Consider the following 11,213-nt stretch of genomic DNA (forward strand, 5'->3'; position numbering starts at 1 on the left):
GGGCCACGTTCACATGGTCGGATGGGGATGCTTTCAATTTCCCTTTCCTGGTGGGTGGAAGATCCCGGCTGTGTGGGCACAGATTGAGGAATGGCAGGCATTCCCCACCAGGGCCGGCTGCTCCCAGCCCACCTCCCAGCCGGCCTCCCTTCCCTCCACCTCCCGCTGCCTCTTCACCCAGTGCGTACCCCGGGAGGCATTTGCTGTTCCCCACTCAGGATGGGCAAGAAATGGACAGAGCTTCAGCAAGCGCCCGGGGTAGGCCCAGCCTTGCTCTCGCTTCTCCGTGGGTAGATGTGATTCAGTCTTTAGGAGCTTGGGATGTAGTGAGGAAGCCCTGTGGCATTCCCAAAAAATGGTCCAGAGTGACAACTGCCAAGGCAGGGCAGTGCAGTGGAGCAGGAAGAGCCGTGGACAGGCCAGGCTTGTCTCCTGTCTGTGGAAGGGGAGCAGGGCTAAACTCTCGACATGACCAAGCCCATCATCACCTCCCTGAGTGGGTGAAGGAGCTGTCATGGGCTGGAGTCACTGTGCATGGAGGGCAGAGACACTCCTGGGGTCCTGGACCAGGGACCCCGTGTCCCCCTCACCAGTAATTTTCAGGGGACTCCCGGCACTGAGCAGAGATGTTCTGAGCCCTCAGCCTTGCTTCTTCATGGCCACCCAGTCACAGTGCAAACTCGGTCCCCAGGGAAAGCTGAGCTGCCTGTCCTTGTCAGATCAATTCCGAAGGTGCCCTGTAGGGTCCCAGGGCCATGTCTTGGAGGGGCCCAGGCCCTGGGGACTAGCCTGTGCTTGTCCTAACCTCCCTCCCATGTCCCTGCCCCGACGTGAAGGTAGAGGCGGCATTTATACACCCTAGACGAGGAGCGGGGTCAGCACTGTGGTATTTATACTCTCTAGTACGTGGAGCTGACAGAGTTCTTTCTGTAACTTCTGAGGAGAAAATGAGGGGGGGCTTCAGTGAGACAGTGACAGGAGCCAGGGATTATAGAGTCCTGATCACCCCCACCCTTCGTCAGCTACTTCGGATTACACTGCCTGACCTCCCCTGCCCCACCTCAGTTTCCCTGCTTGCATATGGGAAGGGCATAACCCCAGCCCCTAGGGGGTCCTGAAGTCCAGGGCCCAAAGCCACACAGGTAGTAAGTGGTTCATGATCCTCGGTGGCAAACAGAGTGAGCGCAGCAGCCCTCCTCGGCCTCTGGTTTGACTGTGGGGTGCTCTGATGGGAGACAGGAGTTAGTGTAGTTGAAGAGACCATTTTCCTAGAGGGTCTCACAGAGCTGCTGCTGCTCCCCACAAGAGGACAAGTGGTCTTGCTCCCACGAAGCTGAAGCTAGCCTCCTGTGAGCACACTCATCCCCTGAGGTTGCCTGGAAATCTGCCCTGGATCCATTTCTCCCTGCCTCAGCTCAGGACCTGCCCAACCTAGGGTTGGATTCCTACTTCCTGTGTTCAGTTCAGTTCAGTCACTCAGTTGCATCCAACTCTTTGCAGCCCCATGGACTGCAGCACTCCAGCCTTCCCTGTCTATCACCGACTCCCAGAGCTTGCTCAAACTCAAGTCCACTGAGTCAGTGATGCCATCCAACCATCTCGTCCTCTGTCATCCCCTTCTCCTCCCACCTTCAGTCTTTCTCAGCATCTGGGTCTTTTCCAGTGAGTCAGTTATTTGTATCAGGTGGCCAAAGTATTAGAGTTTCAGCTTCAGCATCAGTCCTTCCAATGAATATTCAGGACTGATTTCCTTTAGGATTGACTGGTTTGATCTCCTTGCAATCCAAGGGACTCTTAAGAGTCTTCTTCAGCATCACAGTTCAGAAGGATCATTCGACACTCAGCTTTCTTTATAGTCCAACTCTCACATCCATACATGACCACTGGAAAAACCATAACTTTGACTAGATGAACCTTTGTTAGCAAAGTAATATCTCTGCTTTTTAATATGCTGTCTAGGTTTGTCATAGCTTTTCTTCCAGGGAACAAGATTCCTTTTAATTTCATGGCTGCAGTCCCCATCTGCAGTGATTTTGGAGCCCAAGAAAATGAAATCTATCATTGCTTCCATTGTTTCTCCATCTGTTTGCATTGAGGTGATGGTACCGAATGCCATCTTCATTTTTTTTTTTCCTTCGTTTTTTGAATGTTGAGTTTTAAGCCAGCTTTTTTACTCTCCTCTTTCAGTTTCATCAAGAGGCTCTTTAGTTCCTCTTTGCTTTCTGCCATTAAGGGTGGTGTCATCTGCACATCTGAGGTTGTTGATATTTCTCCCAGCAGTCTTGATTCCAGCTTGTGCTTCATCCAGTCCAGCGATTCTCGTGATGTACTCTGCATATAAGTTAAAAAAGCAGGTGGCAATATACAGCCTTTACATACTCCTTTCCCAATTTTGAACCAGTCCATTGTTCCATGTCCAGTTCTAACTGTTGCTTCTTGGCCTGCATACAGATTTCTCAGGGGCAGGTCAGGTGGTCTGGTATTCCCATCTCTTTGAAGAATTTTCCCCAGTTTGTAGTGATCCACACAGTCAAAGGCTTTGGCATAGTCAATAAAGCAAAAGTAGATGTTTTTCTGGAACTCTCTTGCTTTTTCGATGGTCCAGCAGATGTTGGCAATTTGATCTCTGGTTCCTCTGCCTTTTCTAAACTCAGCTTGAACATCTGTAAGTTCTCAGTTCATGTATACTGTTGAAGCCTGGCTTGGAGAATTATGAGCATTACTTTGCCAGCATGTGAGATGAGTGCAATTGTGCGGTAGTTGGAGCATTCTTTGGCATAGCCTTTCTTTGGGATTGGAATGAAAACTGACCTTTTCCAGTCCTGTGGCCACTGCTGAGTTTTCCAAATTTGCTGGGATATGGAATGCAGCACTTTCACAGGATCGTCTTTTAGGATTTGAAATAGCTCAACTGGAATTCTGTCACCTCCACTAGCTTTGTTTTGACTTTGCATTCCAGGATGTCTGGCTCTAGGTGAATGATAGTATCATGATTATCTGGGTCATGAAGATCTTTTTTGTACAGTTCTTCTGTGTATTCTTGCCACCTCTTCTTAATATCTTCTCCTTTCTGTTAGGTCCATACCCATCTTTGCATGAAATGTTCCCTTTGTATCTCTAATTTTCTTGACGAGATCTCTAGATTTCCCATCCTATTGTTTTCTTCTGTTTCTTTGCATTGATCGCTGAGGAAGGCTTTCTTATCTCTTCTTACTATTCTTTGGAGCTCTGCATTCAGACGGATATATCTTTCCTTTTCTCCTTTGCCTTTAGCTTCTCCTCTTTTCTCCGGGCTCTTCAGACAACCATTTTGCCTTTTTGCATTTCTTTTTCTTGGGGATGATCACTGCCTCCTGTACAGTGTCATGAACCTCTGTCCATAGTTCTTTGGCGCTCTATCAGATCTAATCCCTTGAATCTATTTGTCACTTCCACTGTATAATCATAATGGATTTAATTTAGGTCATACCTGAATTGTCTAGTGGTTTTCCCTTCTTTCTTCAATTTAAGTCTGAATTTTGCAATAAGGAATTCATGATGTGAGCCACAGTTAGCTCCCAGTCTTGGTTTTGCTGACTGTATAAAGCTCCATCTTCAGCTGCAAAGAATATAATCAGTCTGATTTTGGTATTGACCATCTGGTGATGTCCATGTGTAGAGTCGTTTCTTGTGTTGTTGGAAGAGGGTGTTTGCTCTGGCCATTGTGTTCTCTGGGCAAAACTCTGTTAGCCTTTGCCCTGCTTCACTCTGTACTCCAAGGCCAAACTTGCCTGTTACTCCAGGTATCTCTTGACTTCCTATTTTTGCATTCCAGTCCCCTATGATGTAAACGACATCTCTTTTTAGTGTTAGTTCTAGAAAGTCTTATAGGTCATCATAGAACCATTCAACTTCAGCTTCTTCAGCATTAGTGATTGGGGCATAGACTTGGATTACTGTGATATTTAATGGTTAGCCTTGGAAACAAACAGAGATCATTCTGTCGTTTTTGAGATTGCACCCAAGTACTGCATTCCGGACTCTTGCTTGAATATGAGAGCTACTGCATTTCTTCTAAGGGCTTCTTGCCCACAGTAGTAGATGTCATGGTCATCTGAATTAGATTCACCCATTCCAGTCCAATTTTAATTCACTGATTCCTAAAATGTCGATGCTCATTCTTGCTATCTCCTCTTCCACACACTTCCTGTGTAGGCTAGCCCAGTTCCCATGCTGAGTCAGTCTTCCAAAGTGTATCTGACCTTGGCCTTGGAGATACAACCTGGTTGACCACCAGGGAAAGAGAGGTTATGAGCTGTGTGTGGTTCAGGTGCTGCCGGGGCCAGAGTAGTGAGAACTGCTTGACCGACCGTGGGATGGTGGCCCGTCCAGAGCTGTACATCTACCCCCACACGCTGCTTCCTTATCATGGCACCCTCCTTCCTAAGGACAGGAGCTGAGGTGACAGCACCTTGACAAAGACGAGGAAACTGTCTGCCGCTCTCTGCCTGCCTGGTCCTTGTCCTATCTCTGTGCCTGCCCCCACCCACCACCTCGCGGGCAGCCAGAGAGATGGAGCAGAGGCCGGGACACTGGGGATGCCAGGCAGGGGTGTTGCTAATGAGAGAGTCAGGGCAGCTGCTGGTGTTCCATGTCCAGTTTGGGTGGAAGGACAGGGGCTCCCCTAGCACCTGAGACCCCCTTGTAGCACTGCCTGAGGCCAAAGAGGTGAAATGAGTCCCATCTTCTCTGGAGGGTCTCAGCCACCTAGGTGTCCAGCCCTACCTGGGGGACCATGTGTCGTGGAGGTGGCCATCTGCTCCAGTTTGCCCAGCACCGAGTAGGCCTGAGTCTTCTGCCCAGCAGAGCAGTCCTTCGGGTATTGGTTTGATTACAGTGTACAGGGGCCCGTGACTAAGGATTCTGAGATGGGTGGCTGCTCTGGCCCACATTCGCATCTCCAGCTACACAGTGAGCCCATTACAGACACACAGGCAGTTAGAAGGGTCCTCTTCAGTGGCCTGTTTGTTTCATCCGAGTTTACTGCCTGGGTCCATAGCTTTGTTTGGGACATTATGCTCCAGTCAGGCTTCTGTCCTCTGTTCTCTGGCAGAAGTGGTCGCTACTCTTAGGTCACTGCACTCTTGATTTGCTGAGTCTTTTTCCTGCCCCAACTTCTATTTTCTGAGCCTCCCTCTTCATGCTTGTCAGCCATAGAATAACCGCTGGGCCATCATCTTCTCAGCTGGAGGTGGCATCTCCACCAGCTACTCAGGCTTAGTGTTCAAACCACCCTTTTTCTGTCCAGTTCCAGAAAACCCACTCATGGCTTTGCCCGGCCTCCTCCCACGCTCATTAGTCGAGGAGAACGCAGCATGGATGTGGTCCTGCCCTGGGTTCGTCTCAAGACTAGGTTGCCCTTCCCAGTCAAAGAGGACCTTCATCACAAAGACTGTGCCTACGGTGGCCAGCCATGCCTCTGCTGCTGCTCTTTCTGACCAGCTGCTGGAGCATTTCCCTGTGGTTGCTTTAGTCCTGGTGGGGCAGAGCTCCTTGAGTCATTTTTCTCAAACATTTGGTCTGACAGTTTGGCTATTTCAACAGCAGAACATGCGGATTCTTGCGTTTCTGGTGGAACTGGTAGAAAAGGGCAGGAGTAGGTTGTTGTTGTTTTATTGGAATATAGTTGTTTTACAAGGTTATGTTAGTTTCAGGTGTACATCATCAGAGTGATTCTGTTTTTTGTTTTTATTTTTTGGCTATGCCGTGTGGCTTGTGGGATTTTAGTTTCCCAACCAGGGGTTGAACCTGTGTTCTTGACAGTGAGAGTGCAGACAGAGTGCTAACCACTGGACAACCAGGGAATTCTCCATTCAGTTATATATGTATGTATGTGTGTGTATGTGTGTTTTATAAACATTCTTTTTCAGATTGTTTTCCTCAGATTGTTTTCCATTATAGGTTATTACAAGATATTGAATATAGTTCCCTATGCTATGCAGTAAGGGCTTCCCAGGTGGCTCAGTGGTAAAGAATCCACCTGCCAATTCAGGAGATGCAGGTTTGATCCCTGGGTCCAGATGATCCCTGGAGAAGGAAGTGGCAACCCACTCCATTATTCTTGCCTGGAGAATACCATGGACAAAGGAACCTGGCAGGCTACAGTCAGTCCATGGGGTTGCAAAGAGTCCAACACAACTTAGTGACTAAACAGCAACTACTTTGCAGTAAATCCTTGTTCATCTATTTTATATATAGCGGTGTGTATCTGGCTAATCCCAAACTCCTAATTTACCCCTCCCCTTCCTCAATGGACATGAGTTTGATCAAAATCTGGGAGATAGTGAAGGACAGGGAAACCTGGTAAACTGCACTCCACGGGGTCGCAGAGTCGGACACGACTTAGTGACTGACAGCTCTTGCTGTTTGGTAGCTATCAGTTTGTTTTCTACGTCTACGAATCTGTTTCTGTTTTGTTCATGCGTGTCGTGTTTTAGAGTCTATGTATGAACAATACAATATGATACTTGTCTTTCTCTGTCTGATTTAGCATCGTCGTCTCTAGGTCCATCAGTCTTGCTGCAGCTGGCATCACTTCATTCTTCTTTAATGGCTGATTGATGTGGGAGCAGGCATGGTTGCACCTCATGGCAGTGTGAGGCGGTGGGGAGGTGCCAGATGGAGAGCTGGGACCCTGGAGTGAACCTCTGCTGGGCCCGCACTACCTAACTGTGACCTTAGACAATTCATGTCATCTCTCTGGTCTCAGCTCTTGCACTTTTTTAAAGGAAGATGTTGGACAGAAGCTTGATCTCCAGGCTTTTCTGACACCAGCCCTCAGAGTGGCTGCCCTTGGCCCAGCTCCTGGAGCACCCTTGGATCCAGGCCCAATCGTGAAGGGTGTGTCTCCATTTGCTCAAATGGCTTCCTGCGCCCTGTCTACCCCTGTCCCTACATGATTGTCTAGGGAGCTCTCCTGGTTCTGCTAGCTCGTCTGTCTTTTGTTTCTTCTCAGAGGCATGATGCTAATTAATAGAAGCTGAATCATTTTGTACCAAGTCAAAAAAAAAATACTCCAAGGAGTCTTCAGCTCCTCCATACTCTGAAATGTGTGGAGTCTTACAAGGTGGGGGCTAAAAGGCAGTGGCCACATCCTTGGCATCTTGCATTCACGACCCCGAGTCTCCTTAGGGGCCATGGAGAGGCCCTTTGCCCTGTCTTCCTTCCCCCGACCTTACCCCACGGTGATATTCTCAGCATGTACCCCACTGAAGCCAGGGCCACATCTGTCTCATCCATAGTAAGATCCCCAAGATCTAGAATGAAGCCTGGTCCTTGATAGACACTCAGTATGTGTTTCTGAATGAGCAATGAACTGCCAGCCTGCAGCTCTAAGAACGGGCCTGTCTTCCCAGGTTCGGCAGTGTGTTCCCAAGTCTCAATATGGCAGTGAAACGGCGGGAGCAGGCCTTGCAGGACTACAGAAGGCTCCAAGCCAAGGTGGAGAAGTACGAGGAGAAGGAGAAGACGGGACCGGTACTGGCCAAACTCCACCAGGTACCAGGAGGAAGTGCTGGGGGTGGACCGAAAGCCGTGTGGTCCCACACGGCAAGTTCCTCCTTCACCAAGGGGCCGAGACACCAGATGTCCTGACAACTCCACCCTCCCCCCCCCCCACCGCCCCCACACACATATCTTGCCCCAGTCAGGGTTCTGGGTGAGCCGTGACACCCAGCGTGTTGCTCCCCAGGCCCGAGAAGAGCTTAGGCCAGTGCGGGATGACTTTGAGGCCAAGAACAAGCAGCTCCTGGATGAGATGCCGCGCTTCTACAACAGCCGACTGGACTACTTCCAGCCCAGCTTTGAGTCCCTGATCAGAGCACAGGTGAGGCGGCTGCCACCCCTCCTGCCCTGGAGGATGGCCCAGCACTGCTTCTCTTGGTGGGGAGGCGGCTGTGGGCTTCGGACCAGCCCAGCCCCACCACACACACTTGAAGTGGGCTTAGCCACTTTCTCCCACCACCCCCGCCCTCCCCAGCACTGCCTGAGGGGAGGAATCCAGGCACCTCTGGTTGTTGGCTAGAATTCCTGTTTTGGTTTCTCTGTTGCTCTGTGGTTAATCCTAGCCTTGGGACAAGGTCCACCTTATCCATGAGTCCTTCCCTCAAGTTCTCCCCACTCCCGCTCAACCACAAGGGCAGGAAGAAACCAGGCCGCACCTACAGTGCCTCACCCTGATGGGCAGGTACCTTGCCTGGTGGGCTCAGGTCAAGAACAGAGGCCTTTTCCTACAGACCCTGATTAGCCCTTTCGGTGGAAGACCAGGGAGTGTCTTGACCTTTAGCAACTCTGGGCAGGGTCCCTAAACCCTGGAGAGAACCATGCTCAGCACTCCCTCTGGGGCACCACTTTCGGTGGAAAGGTAGGCTCACTCGGGCTGGGCTGGGGTGGAGGTGCACTGAGGTGGCCCTAGGAACCATGCCTCCTGCCACTCAAGGGTGTAAAGACAGAGTCGCTCCTGCCCTCCTCTGCCCCACATTCTTCAGGCAGTTAGCGGGAAAAGGTTGAGGTGCCAAAACCAAAAGGTTTTCTATATGTGGGACACCCCGCCGCCTCCTCCCACTCCCCCCACAAGGTGACAGCAGGTAGTCAGCATTCTGCCAATTTCCCACCAGGTAACAAAGCTAAAGGCTCAGCATGTCCCCCTCCGCCTCCAACCTCAGCTCCTCAGCTCCTGGCCTGGGTGTCTGGCGCCCTCTAGTGGACACACTCGTTCTTGCAGCGTCCACAGTTGCAGACTCTGAGGAAAAGCCAGGTTTCTCTCTCCCAGCCTATCTTGGGAGAACCCCAGGACCCATGGGAATCATGGGATCCGGAGCCCTGAGCAGGATTAACATTAGTGACCAGAACCCCGGGGGTGCAGGGAAAGTGAAGCAGAGAGCTGAGTGCGTGGGGGTGGCCCTGCCCTTGGAGGTGCATGCAGGCTTGCTTCCAGGGGCTTCTCCCTGGGCTAAAGGGCAATGGTTTGAGGAGGCCCTAGCCTTCCCTCTCCTGTGCCGTGCTCCCAGGCCCCCAGCACGGCCCCTCCACCCTGCACTGTGTGCAAGAGGAAAACCAAGTGCCCAGGCAGGGAGCTCTGGGCGCCCTGTAACCAGGCAGCAAGGTGGTGAGGGGTTGTTTACTGCCTCGTCAGCGCCAGCCTCCCCCTCCCGCGGCTGCTGCTGTCATTAGTCACAGAAGTGAGCATTCCGAGTGACTCAGCCTGCGCAGTGCGGCTCGGGGCAGGGAGCTGGGGGAGGGAGCCATCCATCCTCACCACCCCAGCCCAGGCCCCAGCCCCTTGGGTGACACAGGATTTGGAGACCTTGATTCAACTACCCCTCAGCCAGTGGAGACCCAGCTCTGGGAGTGTGGAAGGCGACGTGACCTGGCCTTGCCCCTAGTAGCACTGCAAGCCTCAGGAAAAGGAGAGTTCCTCCTCCCCAGAGACACCTTGGAGCTGGAGCTGGTAAAATTTCAGGGTGCTCAAGCAGTATCGAACATTTTCTTGAAAGCCCATGCTTTCATTTGGTTGTGAGGTGGAGGCTGAGGCAGAAGGGGCCCCCGGCTGATGGTCCTCGCTCCTCAGCCTGCTGCCCCCACGTCCTTCCTGCAGGCCGCCTTCCTACTCTGGTGTCTGTGCAGGAGACACAGAACAATCCTGGTCTCTGGCTTGGCTTTCCTGGGTCTGCAGCTGAGGTGGTGGTCAGGGCTGGGAAGGTGTGTCCCCTCTCACCTTGACCTCTAAGACTGTCCCAGGGCTCTGGGAGCTGCCTTGATCTCTCCCCCATGGCCAAGAGCTTCTCCTGGCTTCCATAAAGCAGGTAGCCCCTCAAGTGCCTGACTCCCTAGGCCCACCCCCAAGATCCAAGGGTCTACCCACTCCCCCCAGCCCTCTCCCCTCAGCTGCCTGGAGAGCTCAAGCCTCCACCTCACCAAGGACCTGTCACTCCCCTCTGCACCCAGGCAATGGGCAGCAAACGTTCCTGAAGGGCTCAGGGCCGTGGTTGTCCTGCAGTCCAAGGGGAAGGGCGGTGGTGGAGGGGAGGTGACGGAACAGCAGGGGGCCAGCCCATAGGCTCCAACTTCTCTGCCCACCATCCCAGGGGTGCAGTGCTTTGGGGCCCCGTGTCCTGAGCATAGCACCTGCAGACCTCTCCTCTTACCATCCCCAGGTCGTGTACTACTCAGAAATGCACAAGATCTTTGGAGACTTGACCCAGCAGCTTGACCAGCCCGGCTGCCCTGACGAGCAGCGGGAGCGGGAGAACGAGGCCAGGCTGAGCGAGCTCCGAGCCCTCTCCATTGTGGCCGATGACTGAGCCTGGCCTGGGGAAGACTCTGGAACACAAGCCAGCCTCCCTCATCTGCCCTTTTCAAAAGCTCAAAAGCTCGGGCATCAGCCAGCAAAGGGCCCCTCCCTGGGAGAAGTATGGGGATAGCGGTGGCTCCCCCTCCCCAGCCCCCGGGAAAGCCTGACACCAAGAGCCCTAGCAGGCTACTGTGTCTCTACCCCACTGTAGCAGAAACCGGCAGACAGGTAAGCAGTGTAGACTGTCTGCTCCTCAAGAACCGTCCAAAGTGCCTCCTGGCCTCGGGCCAGAGCCTGGACTGTCAGCTCCCTAGAAGTCTCCGCCTGGCTACAGTTGGGACCACATCTACCTCCCGAAGGGCTCCCCTGGGAGTCCCCCACCTACGCTGCCTTTTCACCTCAGACTCACCTTTTCTGGGAGAGGCTGCGACACTGCCCTGGAGTGTCTCCCAGCACTCAGGCTCAGCCCACTTGTAGCCTTTGGTCACTTGCAGGGGAGACCCCTAGTCCTACAGCTTCCTTAGAAGCTGGGACTCAACGTGTGTAAATATCCTACCACACTAAACGTCACCGACAAAGTCATGGGCCTCAGAGCAAGAATAGTGGGTGTATGTCTCACCTGGTTATTTGGAATTTTATTTTTCCAAGTAAAATTTTCAATGAAATGTCCATATATTAGTATGCTGTAATTATAAAGAGGGGGCCACCCCAGGTCTCTCTCTGGGTTAGGCTGCCCCCTGCTGAGTTAGGGGGGGTGGTCAGGGTGGGGTCGCCCCAACCACCCGTAGCATCCCCTCTCCTGACCAGCAGGCCATGGACCCCAGAGCTGCCCCCCACCAACCATCCTCTAGAGGAGACACCTCCACCAGCAGAGGCTGGGTTG

The 11,213-nt window shown here is 52.3% G+C and overlaps 1 protein-coding gene across 9 annotated transcripts in view; it reads left to right on the top strand.

Annotated features, from left to right (window-relative positions):
- The window catches only part of BIN3 (bridging integrator 3), a 50,720-nt gene extending 39,721 nt beyond the window's left edge, over window positions 1-10,999 (top strand). For all 9 annotated transcript variants that reach the window (XM_069576042.1, XM_069576045.1, XM_069576044.1 and 6 more), the window contains 3 exons: window positions 7,395-7,536; window positions 7,730-7,864; window positions 10,194-10,999. In XM_069576042.1, coding sequence (XP_069432143.1) covers window positions 7,395-7,536; window positions 7,730-7,864; window positions 10,194-10,340 — 424 coding nt within the window. In that variant the 3' untranslated portion in view covers window positions 10,341-10,999. The remainder of the gene's footprint in view (window positions 1-7,394; window positions 7,537-7,729; window positions 7,865-10,193) is intronic.
- Window positions 11,000-11,213: the final 214 nt, after the last annotated feature.

The sequence above is a fragment of the Ovis canadensis genome, chromosome 2 (assembly GCF_042477335.2).
Source record: "Ovis canadensis isolate MfBH-ARS-UI-01 breed Bighorn chromosome 2, ARS-UI_OviCan_v2, whole genome shotgun sequence".
NCBI lineage: Eukaryota > Metazoa > Chordata > Mammalia > Artiodactyla > Bovidae > Ovis > Ovis canadensis.